The sequence below is a fragment of the Gigantopelta aegis genome, chromosome 6 (assembly GCF_016097555.1).
Source record: "Gigantopelta aegis isolate Gae_Host chromosome 6, Gae_host_genome, whole genome shotgun sequence".
NCBI lineage: Eukaryota > Metazoa > Mollusca > Gastropoda > Neomphalida > Peltospiridae > Gigantopelta > Gigantopelta aegis.
Genome location: NC_054704.1, coordinates 23,046,228 through 23,071,556, shown reverse-complemented (window position 1 = coordinate 23,071,556; position 25,329 = coordinate 23,046,228). Strand labels below are relative to the sequence as shown.

The 25,329-nt window shown below is 36.4% G+C and overlaps 1 protein-coding gene across 1 annotated transcript; it reads left to right on the top strand.

Moving 5' to 3' along the window:
* Positions 1-420: 420 nt before the first annotated feature.
* On the top strand, positions 421-25,305 carry LOC121376226 (sulfate transporter-like). The gene is made up of 16 exons (XM_041504042.1): positions 421-742; positions 1,390-1,500; positions 2,141-2,310; positions 3,679-3,843; positions 4,867-5,022; positions 5,423-5,505; positions 7,320-7,470; positions 12,189-12,302; positions 14,210-14,287; positions 15,689-15,784; positions 21,639-21,745; positions 22,516-22,585; positions 23,235-23,405; positions 23,882-24,013; positions 24,595-24,649; positions 24,995-25,305. The coding sequence occupies exons 1-16, from the start codon at positions 469-471 to the stop codon at positions 25,102-25,104; spliced, it is 2,043 nt and encodes a 680-aa protein (XP_041359976.1). The 5' UTR covers positions 421-468; the 3' UTR covers positions 25,105-25,305.
* Positions 25,306-25,329: the final 24 nt, after the last annotated feature.

The window sequence follows — 25,329 nt, the reverse complement described above, 5'->3', positions numbered from 1 at the left end:
ATCAATACACCAATAGGGTAAAGAAAAACAATAAAAGTCAGTAAAATATTACCAAGTGCTAGAATGTTGTCTGCAGCATTAACAGAATACAGCTTGTGCTCTCAAAGCATCACAAATTTACTTAATTTTCATTTATAAACATTACGTTTTGTATTCAGAAAGGTTATCATTTTAAGTCTGTTAGGTTCACAATGTCATCTGTTTAACATTCTAAAAGAAAACATGCTATGAAAACTGCTATGTAATACTGATTATTTATTTATACTAATACTTAAAAGTTTATTACCCAATTCAAAACTATTAAAAACAAACTTTCTTGTTGTTTTTCTACAGTTATGCACTGTTGAAGGAAATGCAGTGCTAGTATCTCAACATTTTGAGTTATTATCTCGAAATAAAAAGTTAGTAATATGAATTTTCTATAAACGCTATCACCCGGCCCTTACTCTTCTCTGTAGAAATCGGTCGATGAAATGGACTGAACAGTATCTACCGAAAACCCAAAGACAGTACACAAAACTGTATGAATTTGAAAGACATTACAGAAAATACTCACGAAAAAAGACTATACTGGACACTGGAAGAGAATGGGTGAGACGCAACTGTTCGAAACAATGCTTGAAGAAATCTGTGTTGAACAACTTCCCGTTCATAAAGATAATGAGAGATTACGCCCCTTTAAGAGATCTACCTAGTGACATCATCGCTGGATTTACCGTCGGCATCATGCAGATACCACAAGGTTAGTTTTGTTCAACATCTGTAGGTGTCATAACATAAGAGACATGAAATACCATATACACCTGTCTAATTCGTTGATGTTGTTCAAAACATTGTTACTATAAGCATGAGTTAGCATGGTATTTCCCTTTACATATCTTTGTACAAAGATATTTTTGTTTATTTAATTAAGAGTGGATACCTTATGCTATTCGTAGTCAATTTTCGACATAATTTTTTCATTTGATCTTTATAGTTATTTAAGGCTTTGATAATTTCTCACTTTTTATTATGTTAACTAACATTTGAACAATTCGTCCAGGCGGGTATCCACGGCTTATTAGTCATGTTATAGGGCAAAAGACAAATATAAATAGTGTTGGGGAAAAGAGGTGTAGCTAATTCAAATGCAGTTGCTTAGATTTATTTAAAATATTAATCCTATTCAAAATTCAGTGATTCATAACGTACGTTCTTATTTTTCACCTACGTATTCTAATGTTTTATGTTGTTGTTTTTTGTTTTTTGTTTGTGGGGTTTTTTTGGGGGGGGGGGGGGTTTGGGGGGGGTTTGGGGGGGTGGTTTATATATATATATATATATATATATATATATATATATATATATATATGTGCCGCTTTAAGTTTGTAAAATATTTATTGTTTTCAGGAATGGCGTACGCTACCCTGGCGACTCTTCCTCCAATCTGCGGTCTCTACACGAGTCTGTTCGCTCCGTTAATTTACTTCTTTCTGGGATCGTCAAAACACGCGTCCATGGGTTGGTATACACGTAGATTATTTCATTGATACGTATATTATATGTATAATACACATAAACGTTAACGACAGACAGACGGACAGATAGACACACACATAAACAAGAGTAAGGGCGTAGACAAGTTCATTTATTGATGGAATAATTATATTAGTGTATAAATCAATTATATAGGTTGCAGTCATTGTAAGATGTTTTTGACTAAGAGAGCTATTTTGGTGACTATAATTACATAATATTATAATGTTTATAAATTTCTTCATAATACATTTTGTTTTGGAAATTATTGGAAGGTAAAATCTTGTTTGGGCTTCTACAAACATCAGGACGACACCAAACACCTTGTTTATACTGATATTGTAAACAGGAAAATATATTTAACACACAACAGCAGTCACCAAAAAGGCTCTGTTAGTCGTAAGCGTCTACTATGGCTGCAAACAGAGGAGTGTCCCTTTAATATATCTACATAGTTTCAAGACAATACTATTATTTTAATAGATGTGCTATGTATTTGAATTTCAATATAAATCGTTTAACAAACTGAATTGGACAGTTGAACTCGATATCATGTGTCTGCTCTGAAGCAAATATATGTTGTAACCTCATGCATGTCTTATTGCTGTCATTGTATTTTCTACAGGAACTATAGCCGTTGTCAGTTTGATGTTTGCATCCGTTTTGGATTCAACTTTAGACGAAACTTTGCTGACAGAAACCCACAAAAATTCTACACAGACTGGTTTTTCGGAGCTGGACTTGAAGAAAATCGAACTTGTAACTGCGCTGACACTGGTGTCGGGTCTAATAATGGTGAATCAGTAACATAAACTGGCGTTTAATTCACGTGTAAATAATAATCATATACCCTGGTATCTTTTCTTTCCTTCGTCTTCCATCTTAAAGAGACATTCCTGAGTTTGCTGCATTGTAAGATGTTTAATATACAGCCACTAATATTTTATGCAGAAAAATATATTTGATATGTAATTACAATCGTTAAAAAGTCTCTATTAGTCGATAACATCTTAAAAATTGCAGCAAACTCAGGAATGTCCCTTTAATGGCTATCAATATATTCCAAGGAGAGTTAAAGTTTGTTTTATTTAACGATACCACTAGAGCGCATTGATTTATTAATCATCGGCTATTTGATGTCAAACATTTGGTAATCATCAGAGGAAACCCGCTACATTTTCATTAGCAGCAAGGGATCTTTTATATGCACCATCCCACAGACAGGATAGCACATACCAAGGCCTTTGACCAGTTGTGGCGCACTGGTTGTAACGAGAAAAAAACAATCAGTTTAATGAATCCACCGAGGTGGTTCGATCCTGCGACGCACGCACTTCAGGCGAGCACTCAACTACTCATATATTCTAATGTTATCTTGAGCAAAAAGTGAATTGCGAGGTAGTAACACTCAGCAGAGTCAGCCTATGCGTGTGCAAAATCTATGACATTTGACAAACATTCAATCAAGGCATAGCGCGGCCTGTACGTGCGTTAAGACAGGGTATGTGGAATATTCATGGACAGGGCTTTATCCAGCCGGACCCCGGGCGGACATGCCTAAACCTAATGGATGTGGGCACATCAAATCGTTTGGACTATTTTATTAAAAAAAAAATTTGGGGGGGGAGGGGGGACTGCCCACTTACTCCTCCACTAGATATGGCCTTGCTGGGATTAGCCCGTTATAGTTTGGGACTACATATATATATATATATTCAAGAGCCTGTAGCCTGTGGTCTAGTGCATACTGTTTCTTAATAACGTGTTTCACATTGTGCTGGGGATGGGGATGGAAATTACACATGTAACACCCAATAGCCTGTTTCTGTCAGATGGTTCTGGGCAAGCTGGGGATGGGAAATTACACATGTAACATCTAATAACCTGTTTCTGTGAGATGGTTCTAGGCAAGCTGGGGATGGGGATGGGAAATTACACATGTAACATCTAATGATTTGTTTCTGTCAGATGGTTCTAGGCAAGCTGGGGATGGGAAATTACAAATGTAACATCTAATAATCTGTTTCTGTCAGATGGTTCTGGACAAGATGGGGATGGGAAATTACACATGTAACATCTAATAACCTGTTTCTGTCAGATGGTTCTGGGCAAGCTGGGGATGGGAAATTGCACATGTAACATTTAATAATTTGTTTCTGTCAGATGGTTCTGGGCAAGCTGGGGATGGGCATCGTGACGACGTACATGTCGGAGTACCTCATCAGTGGCTTCACGAGCGGCGTGGCCATCCACGTGCTCACCAGTCAGGCAAAGATCCTGCTTGGACTCCACATCGACAGGTTCAACGGCATCTTCAAAGTGGCCAAGGTTAGTTTGCTTCTTCTTCCAATAAAAATCCAATAAAAGTCAATAGTAAGGGTCGAATATTGAACTAGATTCATTAATAGAGGGGGCCCAAAACTCATTGTGTTTTTACAAAATAGAATGTAATGGTTCTTGACAAGTAGGCAGGATAAGTTTGCATTTTTTGTTTATTCTGTAATATATACTGTTTTACCTTGAGGCCCCCACCTAGCCCGAGTACTCTGACCGTAAGAGAGAAAGACGGACATTTGGACAGATAATATATCATAATGGATTTGTCTCCCCTGATTTGAATACCGATGTATTTGACTACATCCTAGCGAAGAAGCGAAATTTCAATTTTATATCACTGGGTTTTTTCACAAAGCAGTTAAAAACCATTTCAGTCAAAGGTTTTTAAAACAGTAAAACTCTTACTTAATTGTACATTATAAATTTCACACCAACAGCTATAGGCACAAATGTCACATAACATAATGAATGATGTTTTCACGAGTGTTTTTAACTAATCGCAGCTCACTCTTTCCCTGTGTACCGGCCTCGGTGGCGTCGTGGCAGGCCATCGGTCTACAGGCTGGTAGGTACTGGGTTCAGATCCCAGTCGAGGCATGACATTTTTAATCCAGATACCGACTCCAAACCCTGAGTGAGTGCTCCGCAAAGCTCAATGGATAGGTGTAAATCACTTGCACCGACCAGTGATCCATAACTGGTTCAACAAAGGCCATGGTTTGTGCTATCCTGCCTGTAGGAAGCGCAAATTAAAGATCCCTTGCTGCCTGTCATAAAAAGAGTAGCCTAAGTGGCGACAGCGGGTTTCCTCTAAACAATTCTGTGTGGTCCTTAACCATATGTCTGACGCCATATAACCGTAATTAAAATGTGTTGAGTGCGTCGTTAAATAAAACACTTCTTTCTTTCTTTCTCTTTCCCTGTAATTTATACAACAAAATCCCTTAAATATTACCAATATATGAACGCTTATACTGCAATTTTATTTAGTAAAATTGTTTTTATTTGTTTCAGACATGGATAGCCATTTTCAAACACATCACTTCAGTAAACTGGGCTCCTGTGGTTGTTTCTCTCATCAGCATGGTGGTCATTTACATCGTCAAGGTGTGCGTTAACATCCGGTTTCAGGCGAGGCTGCGAATACCAATCCCCATTGAACTTATTGTGGTAAGTTCAATACCAGGACAGACACACAATAGGAACATGTTAACTAAACTCCAGAGCTCACCCGGTATATTGCCAAAGTAGTAAAATGTTAATTGTTATACAAAGTGGCTTCAACATTTAGTCTTTGTCATATAAAATTGTACTTAAATTAACCACATTTTAATCATTTTCAAATAATTACTCTAAATAACTGGGAACTAACTAAAGCTAAATTCATTCCAGTGTGAACCCTGTATTAAAAGTATACTGACTTAATTAACAAAACATTCATAAAAATATTACACTTTCAAATTGTCGAATCAAAATGATAAAAATTATAAAACCATCGGACATCATTGAAAGTGAAATCACGATAGCCATAATTGTCTAGTTTTCTGAATGTTCCTTTTAAATCTTGCAGGTGATCTTAGGTACTGTTGCGTCTTACTATGGGCACTTCCACGATAACTACAACATGTTAATTGTGGGTGAAATTCCAGCGGGGTCAGTAGCAAGATTAAATTTATGAAGCTTGTTTAGAAATGATAGCATGAGGTTGAGATGAGAATGGGAAAAGTTTTAAAACCACCTCATTAAAAATAACAACAATTCACTCACTCACACACCCCACACCCCCCCCCCCCCACACACACACATACAAACTCACCCTCACACACACAGAGAGAGAGGGGGGGGGAAGGGAGAGAAAGGCACAGAGAGAGACACCGAAAGAGAGCGAGAGGGACAGAGAGAGAGAGAGAGAGAGAGAGAGAGAGAGAGAGAGAGAGAGAGAGAGAGAGAGAGAGAGAGAGAGAGAGAGAGAGAGACGCTGCCTGCTATAATAATCACGTAATCCAAAAGGAAAATGAAGTATGTGTGTGTGTGTGTGACGGTACATGCTCTTAATTTCTTTCGCCTGTGGCGATATTAATTGTTTTAGAAGCCGTGTGCAGTCCAATAAGCACTTAAGCCCAGGTGGACACTTTGTTACGTAATACCTTCGCGCGACCGTACATTCCAATATGCACTTAGTGCAGCTGTGGAGGCCATGTGGCCAGTAGTTACGTAATACCTCCTCGAGTGCTGTTTTTACAACCGTGATTGGTGACAGCCAGTCTGACGATCAGAGAAAAATATACCGACTCTGGGAGAGGTGGAAATATCAGATGATAGGTGAGGTACCGCGTTGTACCCCCAGGCGATATTCGCTGTCTCTGAGAGTTTTGAATAAATAGCTAGGATTTTAGAGATATCGAGGAGAGACATTTGGAAGTATCCAGGGGAACGGTCGTCGTCCACTGAACGATCTATATTAGTTCAGACGGGACTTTGGTAAATATATATTTTCTGCTCTGTGTATAACCTTGATGTGATTGATGTGACTTTAAATATTTTAATACTGTATTATACCAATATTATTTAGACGGTGCTGTCTGTCATCTGACGCAGTAATCTGTAGGCTCACTGTCCTAAATAATTATTTAAAGCGTAGCCAGTCATCCTAGAGGACCTAGGTAAACTGTAGGTTATTGTCTTTATTGTGATAGGTACCAGTATTAATTCTGTATTACAAGGTTATTGAATGAGTAGTTAGGGTTAATTAAAAATTAACCAGTTAGGAATAGTGTTGTAATTCCTTTATTAATTAAGTTCCCCTGGAAGCGTTTCTCCATTATCGCACGTGTGTGTGTTAGCGTTTCTCAATTATCACACGTGTGGGTGTTGTGTCACGGTGAAGTGATTAGCATATTGTGTAAACTAGACACCTAGAGATTAACTAATTAAGTGATCAGTTCTGGGTTGTTATTATTGTTGTTATTAATTAACTACTGCGGCAGTACATTTGTCAGCGTAGGTTAATACAGATTCCAAAGTGTATTGTGTTTTTGTTGTGTTTTCTAGTGAACTAAACGTGCTATAATAATATATACTTTATATAAGATCGTATCTCTGATCATAGCTAGACGAGCCACATTAGGGTATAACCGCTCGTTACAGAGAGATCTAATAGATATACAGTTAGGAGAGATATTTGGACAATCGTGTTTCATTCAGTTACCGGTATTATAGAATCCCCGTGACAGTGTGTTAGAGAGAGAGAGAGAGAGAGAGAGAGAGAGAGAGAGAGAGAGAGAGAGAGAGAGAGAGAGAGAGAGAGAGAGAGAGAGAGAGAGAGAGAGAGAGAGAGAGAGAGAGAAAATAACCAACAGATGAAATAGGATAGCAATAGAAGGTACAGCAGAAATAATTGGGTGGGTTTTTTTGTGGGGGTTTTTAATGTTTCTATATCAAATTATGATCCGTATCATATATTTTAGAATTCCAAACCCCAAAATTCCTGACGTAGGCTTGGTAACGTCATCACTCATGATTAACGCCTTTATCATCGGGGTCCTTGCGTTTGCGCAGTCCGTGTCCATGGCGAAGACGTTGGCCCTAAAGAACGACTACAGTGTTAATGCTAACCAGGTAGGTACCTTTGATGTTGGTGTGCATGTTAGACCTAAAACACACAGAAGGTGGGTGTGGGTCTGGCGAGTACGGTACCAGACGAAAATGAAACGCACTGTATTAAATGTAACAAAATACACCGCGTCTGTGCTGGCGCAAACTACAGATCTGGCACCAGACAACATAGAACATGTTCTATATTTTCACATTGCCAGACTGGCAGCTGCAGCCTGTACAAGCTGTATTTTATTTTTTTGATTGTATGTCTTAATAAACAACAGAACAACTATACATGTATATAATAATCAAAGTAGGATTCTCATAATTATCGTTGGTGTTTATAGATGAAAATATATCTAAAGATATGAACGCAAGTTAATATACATGTATGTTGAAAACTAGTAACAGTTACGACCCAGACATCAAAATATGACAGACATGGTGACTCTGCCACACTGACCAAACCCAGACCCAGACCGAAACCTAGACCCAGACCCAGACCCAGCTTCGGTGTGTGTTTGGGCCTTACCTGGAGAATACTACGTGAGTGGTCATTATATACTACTTATCTTACAACGAGTTGTTTTAAAACGTACCTAACGAGTTGGATACTTCCTTAAACGAGTTTCAAGATAAATGGTACATGTATATAGTATTCTATTTCTTACATGTACTCATACACGTGTTACGACACTCGTAATGCAGTTAACATAGTCACAGAGCAATCAGTTCTGTGTTATATTACACGTCACAGAGAAATTTCGTTCGTCCTTATTTCATTCGGTTGTATGGTTGTTGTGATCGGGTCATCACCGTGGAGCAACCAATCACAAGTTTCAAAAATGGTCTCCAATGTGACATCTATTGAGTGGATAGTATTATGTCACGCTATTTTTTGTGCTTTTCTTTCTGAAGATGTTTACCTATTGAACGGGTAGTGTATATCATGCTATTACGTGTTTTAAATTTTTTCAGATCTTTGCCCATGAAGCGATTAGTGTTATGTGATGTCATTATGTATTTTCTTTCAGGAGATGTTTTCCTGTGGAGCCAGTAGTGTTATGTGATGCTACTATGTATCTTTTTTAGGAGATGTTTGCCTATGGAGCGGATAGTGTTATGTTATGCTACCATGTGTTTTATTTTCAAGAAATGTTTACCTGCCGAGCAGATAGAATTAAAATACACAGAAGTACTAGCATTTCTCAAAACTATGAAAAACGATAAAAGTCCTGGATCTGATGGATTTACTGCAGAGTTCTTTAAATTCTTCTGGACTTATCTCGGTCACTTTATAGTCAGGTCTATTAACCATAGTTACTCTATTAAGGAAATGTCCAGTGTACAAAAATTAGGTATAATTACATGTGTCCCCAAAGCAAATAAACCTAAAGAATTTCTTAAAAACTGGAGGCCGTTAACTTTATTGAACTGTACTTATAAAATGGCATCCGGCTGTATCGCAAACAGAATAAAACAGGTATTAGATAAAATAATAAATAATGATCAAACCGGCTTTATTAAAGGACAATATATTGGAGAAAACATTAGACTCATATACGACATTATGCAGTACACTGAAACACAGAACATTCCAGGTTTATTGCTACTTGTCGATTTCGAGAAGGCCTTTGATTCGGTATCGTGGTCATTCATAAATAAAGTACTTGATATTTTTAATTTTAAATCTTCGATTAAAAATTGGATCAAAACATTGTATAACAACTCCTTATCAAGAATATGTCTGAACCGTTCATGCTAGAAAGGGGGTGTAGACAAGGGGACCCGTTGTCGCCATATATTTTTATTATTTGTGCTGACATTTTAGCTATTATTGTTAGAAATAACGAAGCCATTAAAGGTATTGATATAGACGACCAAGAATACCTTATATCGCAATATGCCGATGACACAAGGTTCATTCTTGACGGATCTCCCGAGTCCTTGTACGGTACATTTAAAGTTTTAGATTATTACGCACGTATTTCTGATTTAAAAATAAATTATTCTAAATCAAAAGCCATATGGATTGGAAGTAAAAAGTTCTCTAACGAGGTTTTTCACCATGCACGATGGAATTGGAATGGGGGGCAACAGATTTTTGTATACTTGGTATTAATTTCTAAGTTACCTTGGAACATATCATGCATCTAAATTATAATATTAAAGTACTGGAAATTCAAAAATTAATAAAAATTATGGTCCATTAGAAAATTAACGGTTTTGGGGAGAATAACTGTTCTTAAAACCTTAATAATACCCAAGCTAATATATTTGCTAATATCATTGCCAGACCCAGGGAAAGGTTTTTAAAAAAATATATAACGACGCTATTTCATAAATTTATTTGGCAGAATAAACCAGAAAAGCTCAAACGTGATTTAATAGCACAAGGTTATAAAGCAGGGGGTATTAAAATGTTAAACATATATCATTTTAAAAACTCATTAAAATGTTCATGGATACGAAGACTGTTTTTTAACAATTCAAAGTGGGTTACTCTTTTCAAATCCGTTACAGGTATCTCAAAGAACGATTTAATAATATATGGTGATCCTTTTATTTCTAAAAAAAATGCAATGAGATGTCAAACATGTTTTGGAAAGATACATTACTGAGTTGGATAACTACTGAACAAAAACATAAGCCACAATCTGTAGATGATATTTTATCAGTTAATATTTGGCATAATAGTGAAATAGTTATAAATCATAAACCATTTTTATATAAACATTATGCCCAAAAAGGTATAATCTTCATAAACGATTTAATAGATGATTATGGAGAATTTTTAAAGTATGAACAATTTGCAGAAAAATATCATGTTAATTCAAATTTCATTAGCTATGCTTCACTAATAAATGCTGTGAAATCATTCATATCAACATTTAGTGATTTAAGGGACGATCGTTGCAAAAAAGTGAATAATCCAATTTTTCCTTTTAGGTTAAGACTTATTTTGAAAAGTAAACAGGGATGTACGGACATGTATTGCATACTCAACCATAAACGCATAATCCCAAAAGCGCAGATAAAATATAGAAATCAAGGATTTAATTTTGACTCAAGTGATTGGGAATAGTACTATGAATTACCTTTCCAAAGCATTAATGATACAACTTTATTATGGTTTCAGTATCGCATCCTACATCGGATTTTAGCAGCAAACACTTTTCTATATATGATTCATTATGTAGATTCTAATATGTGTATATTCTGTAATAACTTCCCAGAAACTCAACAACATCTTTTCTATGAATGCACTCAGGTTAATATTTTATGGAAAGCTGTAGAAGACTGGGTTTTGTCCAAAACAGGAATTGTTGTCCACTTTGACAAACATATTGTTATGTTTGGTATTATTAACAAAAAGAACGTTAATATAATTAACTGGCTAATTATTAACATTAAATATTATATATACTGTACGAAAATGCAAGAAAAAAAATTAACTATCGCGTCCGTTCAAATCGTGTTGCAAAACAAATTTGAAATTGAGAAATATATTTATTTCAAAAACTGCAACTATGAAAAGTTTAATAAAGAATGGGCACAATGGCTCAACCTTTTTTATATAGTGAAAGAAAGAGGAAAAACCTATTACACTCAGATAACGATCTACTCAAAGGAAAAACTCTTTGTAATTGCATGTTCATATAACATTCCAACACAGGCCCGACTGCTGTTCCTGTTGTTATTATCATCAGTTTAATTCTGCTTCGTTAATCATTATCGACTTTAGGGGTTTTTTCCTCTTCTTGTTCTTTTTTTTTTTTATTCTTCTTGTTCTTCTTGTTTTCCTTCTTTTTCTTCTTCTTCTTCTCTCGTTGTTACCCTTTTTTCTTTTTCTTTTTTAAAAGTCCTGGACCATAAGACGTGCATAAAAGGAAGTACTATTTTATTTTGATTTGTACCTGCATATATCAGAATAGAATGTAATGTGAGTGCGTACGTGCGTGCGTGTATGCGTATGTATGTGTGTATGTTTGTATATATGTATGTATGTTTACACATGTATGAATATTAATTTTAAGATAAATTGTAAGGCGGTGTATCAGGGCTCCCCAACCCTGGCACTGTCTAATGGTCTGGGGACAATAAAAATAACAAAATAAAATAAATATTTGTTTTCTTTCAGAATATGTTTTCCTATGGAGCGGGTAGTGTTATGTCATGCCATTATTTGTTTTCTTTCAGAATATGTTTGCCTATGGAGCGGGTAGTGTTATGTCATGCCATTATTTGTTTTCTTTCAGAATATGTTTCTCTATGGATCGGGTAGTATTATGTCATGCCATTATTTGTTTTCTTTCAGAATATTTTCTCTATGGATCGGGTAGTGTTATATCATGCCATTATTTGTTTTCTTTCAGAATATGTTTGCTTATGGAGCGGGTAGTGTTATGTCATGCCATTATTTGTTTTCTTTCAGAATATGTTTCTCTATGGATCGGGTAGTGTTATATCATGCCATTATTTGTAATCTTTCAGAATATGTTTGCTTATGGAGCGGGTAGTGTTATGTCATGCCATTATTTGTTTTCTTTCAGAATATGTTTCTCTATGGATCGGGTAGTGTTATATCATGCCATTATTTGTTTTCTTTCAGAATATGTTTGCTTATGGAGCGGGTAGTGTTATATCATAGCATTATTTGTTTTCTTTCAGAATATGTTTGCCTATTTAGCGGTTATTGCTATGTCAATTTACTATACTATGTGTTTTTATTTTTAAAGGAGATGTTTGCTTATGGAGCGGGTAGTGTCCTGTCTTCCATATTTTCAGGCTACATAACCGCAGCATCAGTAGCACGAAGTGCTATTCAAGACGGAGCTGGAGGCAAGACTCAGGTTTATGTGTTCACATATTTTTCAAAAACTCATGTAACATAAGTTTATTATTCATCTATTTCTCAGATACACATGTAAACAGATTTATCACGTTCAGATATTTCTCAAACACACGTAAACACGGCTTTATCTCGAAATTCACTAACAGGTAACAAAGGTTTATTGTGTGCACGTATTTCTGACAAACACGAAAACACACACACACACACACACACACACACAGAGAGAGAGAGAGAGAGAGAGAGAGAGAGAGAGAGAGAGAGAGAGAGAGAGAGAGAGAGAGAGAGAGAGAGAGAGAGAGAGAGAGAGAGAGAGAGAGAGAGAGAGAGAGAGAGAGAGAGAGAGAGAGAGAGAGACGATAACACAGATTCAAACACATGTAAACAGGTTTATCGTATTTACATATTTATCACGAATATAGACGTAGGTTTATCGCGTTCTCGTACTACTTACACAATTATAAACATGTTTACGTATTTCTCACACACTTATAAAACACATGGTTATCGTCTTCACGTATTTGTTACACCAATATAAACGAAGGTTTATCATGTTAACGTATTTCTCACACACATATAAACACCGGTTTATCGTGTTCACGTATTTCTCAAACATATTAACACAGATTTATTGTCTTCATTTATTTCTCACATCGATATAAACGCAGGTTTATCATGTTAACGTATTTCTCACACACATATAAACCCCGGTTCATCGTGTTCACGTACATGTATATATCAAATATATAAACCCCGGTTTATCGTGTTCATGTATATCTCAAATATATAAACACAGGTTTATCATGTTAACTTATTTCTCACACACATATAACCACCGGTTTATCGTATTTAAATATATCTCAAATATATAAACACAGCTTTTTCGTGTTCACGTATTTCTCACACGCGTATAAACGTACACACGTACACCTATATCAGACCACTGGCCTCAGTGGTGTCGTGGTTAAGCCATCGGATATAAGGCTAGGCCTATTGGATTTCCACTCAAAGCGAGTTTCAACGACTCGGTGGTTAGGTGTAAGACCACTACATCGACTTCTCTCTCACTAAACAACAACTAACTACTAACATACTGTCCTGGACAGACATCCCAGATAGCTTATGTGTGTGCTCAGGACAGCGGGCTTGAATCTTAATTGCTTATGCACGAAAATAAGTTGAAATGAATGAATGAATGAAACCAAACCCAAGCAAATAATTTTGCTACATCCGTATCCATCTAAAGTTCAGATATTTCACAGGGGCGGAGTGTGGTCTCGATCTGGAAGTGGAGGGGGTCGAACATAAATCTAGCAGACCTTTTATCTTCGTTTTCCCTTGATGCGTTCTCTTGATGCGCGGTCGCTCTGGGATCGATCCCCGTCGGTGGGCCCATTGGGCTATTTCTTACTCCAGCCAGTGAACCACAACTGGTATATCAAAGGCCGTGGTATGTGTTATCTTGTCTGTGGGATGGTGCATATAAAAGATCCCTTGCTGCTAATCGAAAAGAGTAGCCCATGAAGTGGCGACAGCAGGTTTCCTCTCTTAATATCTGTGTGGTTCTTAATCATATGTCCAACGCCATATAACCGTAAATAAAATGTTTTGAGTGCGTCGTTAAATAAAACATTTCCTTCCTATATGAATAGCCTACTATAATTACACTACAGAAATGTTTTAGCCTTAGCGGGGGAGATGGGGGGGGGGGGGGGAGGTGGTCCGAATCCGCCAATCCCCCAGCCTACGTCCCTGTGTCCACCCTTAGCACCCGCTGGACGTGTCTGTGACAGTCCAAGGCAGATGAGAAGACCACAAAACTCATAATTATTATTTTTTGTGGTTGCTAAAATTATTGTTGTGATGATGATTTTATTTTTATGCTGTTTTTTTGTTTTTTTTAAACAGGTGGCTGCCCTGTCTTCGTGTTGTATCGTCTTGGTGGTCGTTCTGGCCGTAGGTCCACTCTTCTACGCTCTACCACAGGTAAAACTTACTGTTTAGCTTTTCATTCACGGGAGACAACCATTGGTGAGGGACGTAACTCCGTAAGCTGTTTTATATTTTTTTTTTTTTTTTTTTTTTTTTTTTTTTTAAAGCCAAACAAAGGCCGTATTTCTCGTTCATTGTTCAATCATGATGCATGGCTGAAATTCCATTAGAAAGAGAAGATTTCACGTTATTGTATTTTTTTTATTTTTTTTAACAACACCACTAGAACACATTGATTTATTAATCATTGTCTATTGGATGTCAAACAATTGGTAATTTTCACTTATAGTCCTAGAGGAAACCCACTACAGTTTTCCATTAGTAGCAAGGGATCTCTTACATGAAACAGGATACTTTTGACGTATAGGCCTAGTCTCAGAGAGGAAACCCACTACAGTTTTCCATTAGTAGCATGGGATCTCTTACATGAAACAGGATAATTTTAACGTATAGGCCTAGTCTCAGAGAGGAAACCCACTACAGTGTTCCATTAGTAACAAGGGATCTCTTACATGAAACAGGATAATTTTGACGTATAGGCCTAGTCTCAGAGAGGAAACCCACTACAGTTTTCTATTAGTAGCAAGGGATCTTTTACATGAAACAGGATAATTTTGACGTATATGCCTAGTCTCAGAGAGGAAACCCACTACAGTTTTCTATTAGTAGCAAGGGATCTCTTACATGAAACAGGATAATTTTGACGTATAGGCCTAGTCTCAGAGAGGAAACCCACTACAGTTTTCCATAAGTAGCAAGGGATCTCTTACATGAAACAGGATAGCACATACCACAACCTTTCATATACATGTTGTTCTGCATTGGTGGAATGAGACATAGTCCAATGGGCCCACCGACGGGGATCGATCATTGACCAACCGCGCATCAAACAAGCGCTTTACCACTGGACTACGTCCCGCCTTTCACGTTAATGATTCAGTTTTTGTTTTATCCGTTTAAAACTGAATTATTATGCATATGAAATCTTTCTATCGCTCTCATACTTAACTACAAGCAGAGCCAGGGCTCAAAGTATGCAAATGAGGTCACATTACTCTCATTTGCATAGTTAGAGGCCCAACAGGCCCAAACACTACTACTACGGACGAGAGATAAGAAACAATATAGCTTTACTTATTTACAATGAATTTAAAGTGCAGTTTATTTAGTCATATTTAAGATATTGATCATGGTATAAGAAATATATTCTTAATTATTTTTATAAAGAGACATTATAATAATTTGAAAGGGTTTTATTGTTTAAACTGTCATTAATATTAACACCAGCATTAAAGGTTTTAAATATAATATATATTTTGTGTAATTACATTTTAGATAACTAGATGTGTATTGTAGAATATTATATAGTATGTTGTATCTATTTTGTTTGTTCAGTGTGTCTTGGCTTCGGTAATAATCGTCAATCTTCGTGGGATGTTTCGGCAGTTTCTTCAGTTGAAACCGTTGTGGCAAAACGCAAAATACGACTTTGTAAGTAACCAAGGACAAACGTCATTACACCACGTATGACATATGGGTTGAAAAATGTCAGGGTATGTTAAACTAGATACCATTTTCGTATCACTAGGTTGGGTGCAATCAGAATTACATTCCCATTACATTCCCAATACAGATTTGTTTTTAAACACTGCGTGATACTGTATAGCCAGGATCCGAACCCATAGTCTTTAGTTTAAAGTACTGTTTCTAATTCTATCAAGCGATAGAAAGGTACTTAGAATGTCATGCTAGCAAAACCATCTAACACATGTTCCTCGTGTCAAGAAAATTGCCCCAGGGACGGATTTTCTTGAAACTCGTGTTACAAAGCCCTCTATTAAAGGACTCGGCCTAAAAACTATAATGCTGCGAATAAAAATGATGATCATGGAACCATAAAGCGAACATTCGTTATCATTAATCCTTACAAACATGATCGCAATCTATTTTGTTAAACACACGTTTGAAAGAATACTCTATGAGGGTTTTTGTATGTTAAAGTCATCTTATTGGCTGTTCAATGGTGAAGACCCGGACGCCAAAGCAAAACTAACCAATGCAGTGAACACTTCTGAATCTGATTGTTCTATGACGTAGGTACAAGTTAACAGTACAAGCGCGAATGTAAGTTCATTTAAATTTCTTTTAAACCTGTCTGTTAGGTTGTGTGAGGAACAGAATACTAAACTCTTGTCCGTTAGATACCATTTATGTTACGACTTGTTATTTTAAAACGTATTCAACTTGATGTCGCTCGTTAGGTATATTTTGAAACGGCCACTCACGTAGTAGTGTCCTGTGGCTATCTCAATCTATCGAACTGGTCATTTACCTTATATCGGAACGTATATTTTAAGACCCAACATCTCGTTGACTGTTCATGGTTCAAATTAGGTTTGATAGAGGATTGATCGAAAATTGCATTCACGCCAACGACTCAAGTTTAGGCATCTGTTCAAATTCGGTTAAACTGAATAATTGTTGATGTGATCGTTTCTGACCTGATTGACGGCTCATTATAGTCAAACTTCATCTGAGCACAGTGCAAGGTTTATAAGAACTACCCTAAATTTGCTACCATTGTAACATGTTTACACCGGCCTCGGTGGCTTCGTGGTTAAACCATCGGACATAAGGCTGGTAGGTACTGGGTTCGCAGCCTGGTACCGACTCCCACCCGGAGCGATTTTTAAGGACTCAGTGGGTAGGTGTAAAACCGCTACATCCTTTTTTCTCTTAATAACCACTAACAACTAACCCACTGTCCTGGACAGACAGCCCAGATAGCAGAGGTGTGTGCTCTGGACAGCGTGCTTGAACCTTAATTGGATATAAGCACGAAAATAAAGTTTAACTGAAACTGTAACATGTTTACGACAATCATACTGAACCTTTTTGATGAAGAAAATAACACATTAAAGATATTTTCTTGTTTAGAATATCAATATTTGTATAAACAAGGTGTTTGTTGCTTTCCTAATGTTTGTAGTTGCCTAAACCAGATTTTTATTTCCAATAATTTCGTACTTACGGAAAAAACAGGACTGCAAAAACATTGGATATACATATACTGGTATACTTTACACGAAAATGTATTTAATATGTTTGAGGGTCTTTTATCGCCAAAAAGGCTCTGTTAGTCCAAAACATCTTAGAATTCTGCAAACTGAGGACAGTGTCTTTAAAATTCTAATATTTAAACAACTGACGAGAAATCTGAACTAAATGTTGGCGAAATAAACACCTGATTGTGGATCGTGGACGCAATCACGACTTTGCCTAGAGTCCTTTTGACTCTTCCTGGTGCAGATATACGATTTTGATATGGGAATACGGTTTTGTCGTTCAGATTGCCTATCTAAGATATACGATTTTGATATGGGAATACGGTTTTGTCGTTCAGATTGCCTATCTAAGATATACGATTGCTGTTTTTATTAATATTCATAATACTAAACGTGGCTAACTAATGATCTCATTTGATCATACTAGTCCTGTTTTTCATTATGTTGATTCATTTGATTTCATTCAACCTTTCTTGTACATATTGGACACGTGCCTACATCCAATGACACTGCAAGCATTTCTGTCGTCAGTACATTCACCCCCGGGTACCAGGGCATTGTGTTTAAGACGTGTCTCTAGTCATTAATGAGTTACTCCGGTTATAGTTGAAGGTCATCAAGCTTGCTTCTTGCGTCATTCAAATACACAGCATTACTTTTCAGTGGATTTCAGTACATTCAGACTGGACATTTAGTGTTTATTTATGAGAGCTTAAGTTTATATAATGTGTAACAAAACCGGGGCAGTGGCCGCAGATTTGAAATTCTCTGCCATCAAGTTCGTAACCCAATAAGATGCTGACGTATCAGATACGCGTTGTCGTAGTAGCTTGCTGAACTATATGTCAACAGTTTACTACACGTAAACGACTATTTGGACCAACTCATTGTCCCCTCTGGACATTAAAAATAACATATGTGGCGTTTAAAATAATGGTGGGTCTGTTAGTTAAATTGCTGATTTCATCATTTATAGTATACATAAGGTGTAAAACAAATGTGTGTTTCCAGGAAATTAAATGGACATTCCTGAGTTTGCTGCATTGTAAGATGTTTCAGACTAATACAATATTTCTACGATTAATCTTACATATTAAATATATTTTCTTGTTTAGAATATCAGTGTCTGTATATTCAATGTGTTTGTGGTCGTCTTAATATTTCTAAAAGGCCCAAACTGGATTTTGTCTTCAAATAATTTCGTACGTATGAAAAACATTTTAGAAAATAAAATGAAATTTAACCTAGTACAAATATTAGAACGATCAGAAACACGTTTAATATACAGCCACTAATATTTTATGCAGAAAAATATATTTGATATGTAATTACAGTCGTTAAAAAGTATCTGTTAGTCGACAACATCTTAAAAAATTTAGCAAACTTGGGAATGTCCCTTTAATATGAAGGTGAAAAGAGTAAATAATGCAGTACAAACATTAATAAAAACGCCTACCTATCCTGCCTAATTTATTTCTATACATTCCAAAAACACACACAATGTTTAAGGCCTAAATATAAATAATGTTTTTCTACCACAATTCTGCAAATATGATTTGTGTCTGAGTTTTGAGTATTATGTGCATACACATGTATGCGTATGTATGCGGTTGTTTGTGTGTACGTGTTATTTTAAACAACAGTGACATGGTCCACCAAATAAGCGATTTTTACACCTTCACGAATACAAGTACCTATTCAGTCCCGACCTATCTACTGTGTATCAAGTAAGAACGCTTGACTGGAACGCATCAAATTGCTTTTGGGTAGGCTAAGCTTGACATTTGTTGATTCATCTTTGACGATATACCACATGAAGTACCAATTAAATAATTAAATGGAAAAAGATAACAGATTTGTGAGAGAATGAATTCCAAACGATTAAATATTAGTTTCATTTACTTCCGAAGACGGCGACGTGTCGAAAGTTGATTTATATTCAACAACAGAGTCTATAATCCATTAATTAGCAGTACAGACGGTCAAACAACAACACATATTTTAAGGACTTTAGATGTGGGAACCTGTAATCAGCGGCCAACTGTCTTAAGTGGTCGGGGTTTTTTCTACTCCCTTGTGTGACTGATTAAATGAGGTTTGACTCTCTCTCTCTCTCTCTCTCTCTCTCTCTCTCTCTCTCTCTCTCTCTCTCTCTCTCTCTCTCTCTCTCTCTCTCTCTCTGTGTGTGTGTGTGTGTGTGTGTGTGTGTGTGTGTTGAATAGCAGCAAGCAGTCTTTTATTTACATATTCCTATAAACAGAGCAGGACATACAACGACCTTTGACGAGGAAACAAATCGACGATCCACCGTCAGTAATCGATCTTTCTACCCATAGCATCACGGGCTCCACCACCATTTAGAAGACAATTATGTTTGAGTGGATTCGGAACTTGATCGCCTATAAGCATTCTGTTACGTTTCTAAAGGTTACTTGCTATACACGTTTACAAATAGTTTAAGTATCATGGAAAACTTTTGAACAAAGCGTCGGAAGATGCCAGTAAATGGAGGGCAAAGAGGGGAGGGCAGTTATATTTATTTAACTTTAAACTGCGGCTGGAGGAAATGCATACGGACTAATCTTTAGACTTGGAGCCTATGCAACACACACACACACACACACACACACACCCCCCCCCCCATTTTATGCAGATTTTTAAGTTTTTGATTAACGACACCTCTAGAACACATTGATTTATTAATCTTCGGCTACTGGATGTCAAACATTTGAAAACATATAGTCTTAGAGAGAAAACCTTCTTCATGCTTCCATTAATAGCAACACAAGGGATGTTTACATGCACCATCCCACAGACAGGATAGCATATACCACGGCCTTTGATGTACCAGTTGTGGTGCACTGGATGGAGCGAGAAATAGCTCAATGGGCCCACCGACGGAGATTGATCCCAGATCGACCACTTTATCACTGAGCTACGTCCTCTCCACCTCAACGGATTAAAACGCTTTGCACAAAATACAGTAACGAAGAATGGAATATTACTCAATCATTTCTATATGGGTGCTTAAAAACTGGCAAATAATACCAAGCCTAACAAAACTCTGCATTTCTGGAAACGTGATCCTACCTAAAACAAAATGGGCCGACCCTATATTTTTTCACTGTATTTTTAAAATTTGTTTTAATAACTTGTACGTGAAAAGAGTGAAAAAGTCATATTACTTTTTAAAGCGGACCTGCCCGACCTAATTTCTTTTTAATGTCCAATATATGAAAACCTATACAGAGTGCATGTCGTTATGTTATCCAATGGTCACGAACCGATTCGACGCTGTGAAGTCTATTTCATCATCTTATAACAACATCACGACAGTGGTTACATTATAATTGCACGTGATATATGATATGTACAATAGCGTTCATATTTCAAAGCTCACTCAGGTGTGGATTCAAATGGACAGTGCTAGTTTGCTCACCTCACCCTCGAACACCTAAGAGCTCTCACAATTTGTGTTCCCCAGCGCCCCCATCCTCCCAAAAATAATAATAATAATAATAATAATAATATATATATATATATATATATATATATATATATATATATATATATATATATAGTTTATATATGGGCCGGTTTGATGTGATATGGAAAATCATTAAAGGGGAGAACAAGTCAAGTATGAGCCTTATGCGTTGGAAAGATGCATACCCGGACCACCAACATATCCTGACACTTTAAGAAATGAGAAACGCGAAATTTTAGAATTAATTAAAAAAAACGTGATTATTCCTGCTAATTGGGGACAGCCATTTTATTTCATCGCGTCTGGTACTCTAGCTTAGAAGGAAGTACGCCAGCTCCTACCAACTCCTGTATGCACAGTGTGAACAAACGCGGTCATTTACGACAAGGCGCATCGCTTTGGTCAACCTGACTTGTAAAACAACATAAATGACTTGATAATATAATAAACTATTTAACTAAATATATTTCGATTTGCATTAACAGAAAAAAATGGGGTTATAGTAATTTTCTATCTTAAAAAATCCAAAGAAAAAATGCATACTATTAGGTCTATTGGTAGGCTACGTTTGAGCAAAAAGGACCATCCATGATACCCAAGTGATAATTTTCTTTTCTTTGGGACTATGTAATTGGTAATTGGTGATTTTAGATTGGAAAGTCTTCTTAATCAAAAGTTTTACAGAATTATTTACAGTGGCGGGTAACGGAAACGAACGCCTCTCACCGTGTAATACATTATTTGTGAAGCCACCCCAGTACCTCGGTGATCGTCTCTCGGTGTTGTGTTTCAGAGTATCTGGGTGGTGACGTTCCTGTGCACGGTTGTGCTGGACGCGGATATCGGACTGTTGATTGGGATCGTCTACTCAGTCTTCTCTGTCGTCATCAGAACACAGAGGTTTGTCTTCCCGGTCGTCCTATTAAGTAGTCATATGTTCTCTTTACTTTTTAATGGTGGTATCAAGTGTTTTACGCTTTAAACAGGAGCAATAGTCTGCTTAGTAGAGTGCATTGCGTTATTTTGACCTTGTACACTCGTTTTAAAAGACTATAGGCTTCTGATGTAATTATGAATGGAAAGAAGAATGTTTTATTTAACTCGAACACATTTTTATTGACGGCTATATGGTTTTTGACTAGCAGCAGTGGATATTTCATATGCACCATCCCACAGCTATATCACAGCTTTTATTACATCATTTGTTATACACCATCCCACAGGCAAGATAATATATACCACGGCCTTTATCACAACAGGCGTGGAACACAAACTGAGAAATAGCCCAATTGGTCTGCCGGTGGGTGTTGATCCTAGATCGTCTGATATCACTTTACCATTTGGCTACGAGCTCCCCCTGAATAAAAAAAAAACACAACAGGAAATGGCTGTTTGATAATGACACCTCAGCACATTGTTGGGGTCTAACATATAATTATTTCCACATTTGGTCTAAAAGTGATCAGCTAATATTTTATATACAATTTCCCACACACAGAACAATACAACCACGACATTTGCTATACCAGGCGTAAAGGCACTGGTCAGCGACGAGAAAAAGTAGAGAGAAAAAAAACCTGTTGTCGGAGAGTTGATGGTAAACAAAATAAATGAAACAAATTCGCACAGTTTAAAAAAATGCTTTAATATGTTTATATTTTGTATTGCAGGTCATCTTTCGTTAAAGTTGGTTCTGTGTCAAATTCCTGCCAATACAGATCAGTAAAACTTTACGACAATGTACGTAAACGATAGTAGTGTCTTTAAAATGCACACCCATCCATGCGTACGTACATATGTAGCGTTCATACATACACAGTCACGTACACACACGCACACGCACGCGTGTAGGCACGCAGACACACAATAGGGAAGATTTTTTTTTTCAACATATACAATGATCTAGTAATCTACAAAAATATGTGTTCATGTAATCCACGGCATGGGTTTATATATGGATATTAATTTGATACCACAACACAGAAACATATTTTAAACGTGTTAAACCGAATTGCATTATAGTCTAAACAACTGAATGTTCAAGATGAAGTTTGTTTTGTTTAATGACAACTCTAGAGCACATTTATTTCTTAATCATCGGTTATTGGACGTCAAACATTTGATAATTACACGCATTTGTCCATAGACAAGATAGCACATACCACGGATTTAATATACCAGTCATGCGGTGGTCTTACATCTATGTATTGAAACTCGCTGAGTTTGGACCCAGTACCGGGAGGCGAATCCAGTATTTACGGGCCTTAAGTCCGATAGCTTAACCACTACACCACCGAGATTGGTCCGACTAAGTTAGATACCGCCCGACAATTTACGAAGTCAACACACGCATCAGTCTTTTCATCAATGTGATGGTCGATTGTTTCAGGTACAGACACAGGCTGGCACGGTGATGCTGACTTTCAACTCTCCCATCTACTTTGCGAATGCTGAGATGTTCAAAGATCGCTGTTACAAAGTTAGTGGAATAAACCCGAGAAAACTGAAACGAAACAAGAAAAAGATGGAGTTAGTCGTAACTTCTGGCAGTGCTGCAGATGTAGGTGTATTGTGTTGAGTGTTATCTCATAGTTAATGTTTTACTGTATATGTTATGATGTGTTATATATTATGTTTTGTTATCTTGAAATGTGGTTTGCTACATACATTATTTTATATATTATAATTATCTCATGTTTTCTTAGATGATTTTGTTTCATTAAAAGAACACACACGCACACGCACACGCACACACTCATACACTCACTCACATTCACTCACAAACACACACAGACACACACACACACACACACACACACACACACATAAACGTGCATAAACAGATAATTTGAGAAAATAATGCAGATTATATCTTTTTTTATCTAATTAGATATTAATTTGTAGTAGCAATTAAAAGTAACTGAATAATCGGGGTTTTTTAATGATAAATAAAAACTATGTTTAAACTGAAATAATGTGTATAAAAATCATCAGTATTGTTATATAATTTTAAAAATCTGTTTTCTTCATAACAAGGGAAGCAAAGATCAAGATGCCAACTGTAACGGATCCATTGTGATAACAAATGACAGTGACACTAATCACGTGATCATCATCATGGATAATATGCCTTTTGTCGACACAATGGGAATCAAAGTTATCAAGCAGGTAGGTATTTTTATGCAAATTTATCATAACATTATCATAATGTTTTATATAGAGAATACTACATGAGTGTCCGTTAGATACCACTTAGCCTACCTTGAGTCGTTTTAAGGTAAGTTGGATACTTTTTGAAACAAAGAGTTGTAAAAAAAATGATATCTAACGAACACGAATGTAGTATTCTATTTTGTTTGTCTTTTGACATATTCTCAAAACCCCAGATCAAATTTAAACGTCCGAGTAAAATGTATTTACGGCGCTTACACTAAGTCTTATGCCTCACAAAGTAATCATTATCGGGTTAACTTATACGTCTCACATCTATCAATTTCTCTCGCGCATATTTGATTGGTGAGTATGGCAGCGGTGACCGGGTCATCACCTAGGACCAGCCAATCGTATGTCTATAAACACGTTAGCTTTTAGTATGTGATATCATAAATAATAATGAAGAAGAAGAAGGAGAAAAAATATGAACACAAAACCTATAATCACAAACAAAATAAATATTGACATGACTTTCCCCATAACATGTAGTTATATATGAATCTTATTTAAGTAATATGTATATTTTTTAAATTTAGGTTGTTGCTGATTTGAACTCAGTTGGTATTCGAGTATCCTTGGTAGGCTTTTCAGGTAGGTCAATTAATACAAAAATAGATGATAGATTATTCAATAAGTTTACAGATCAAATAATTTTCAGTCAGTTATTTAATACAGTTTGTAATGTAATCTGTATATAAATGTGCCTAAACGCATGTGAAATACTATACATGTCTTAATTGTTGAACATGGGATTGATTTCAATATATTGACATTTCTGCCTTTAAGAGTGAGTAATTCTTCAAAATTTGTTAATACTTTTTAAAATATAATATAGTATGTAACTGAATAATTTGCAAACCACATTAATATGTTAGATACAGAATTTCACATTTTTCCTCGATTTGCTGCGAGTAATACATCATGGTTCTATTTCAGAATCTGTCCTAGATATTCTGAAGTCCTATGGTCTCCTAGAGTCTATGCAAGACATCATTTTCCTGAGTGTTTCTGGAGCGTTATACACCAGTCACGACACGGAAGTTTGACTCTATCTCCGCTGAGCAGCCATAATCTGCAGGTGTAGCAGTATGATTAAGTCAAGGAAGCACAAAGAAACACACGTGTTGAACACCATCTTAGTACACTGGTCAATCAGTGGCTAGGAACATTGATGTCTTCGAGTTTTGTATAATTAACGTTTTTTCAACTAGTCACTATTAAAAATACCAACAAGCATACGAAAAAAAGAAAATAATTTTCTTTATGTTTTA

Coding starts and splice junctions, on each gene's coding strand:
- LOC121376226 (XM_041504042.1), top strand. CDS start 469: ATGAAATGGACTGAACAGTATCTACCGAAAACCCAAAGACAGTACACA. Junction 743..1,389: donor CATCATGCAGATACCACAAG/GTTAGTTTTGTT, acceptor TATTGTTTTCAG/GAATGGCGTACGCTACCCTG. Junction 21,746..22,515: donor GTCGTCATCAGAACACAGAG/GTTTGTCTTCCC, acceptor TTTGTATTGCAG/GTCATCTTTCGTTAAAGTTG.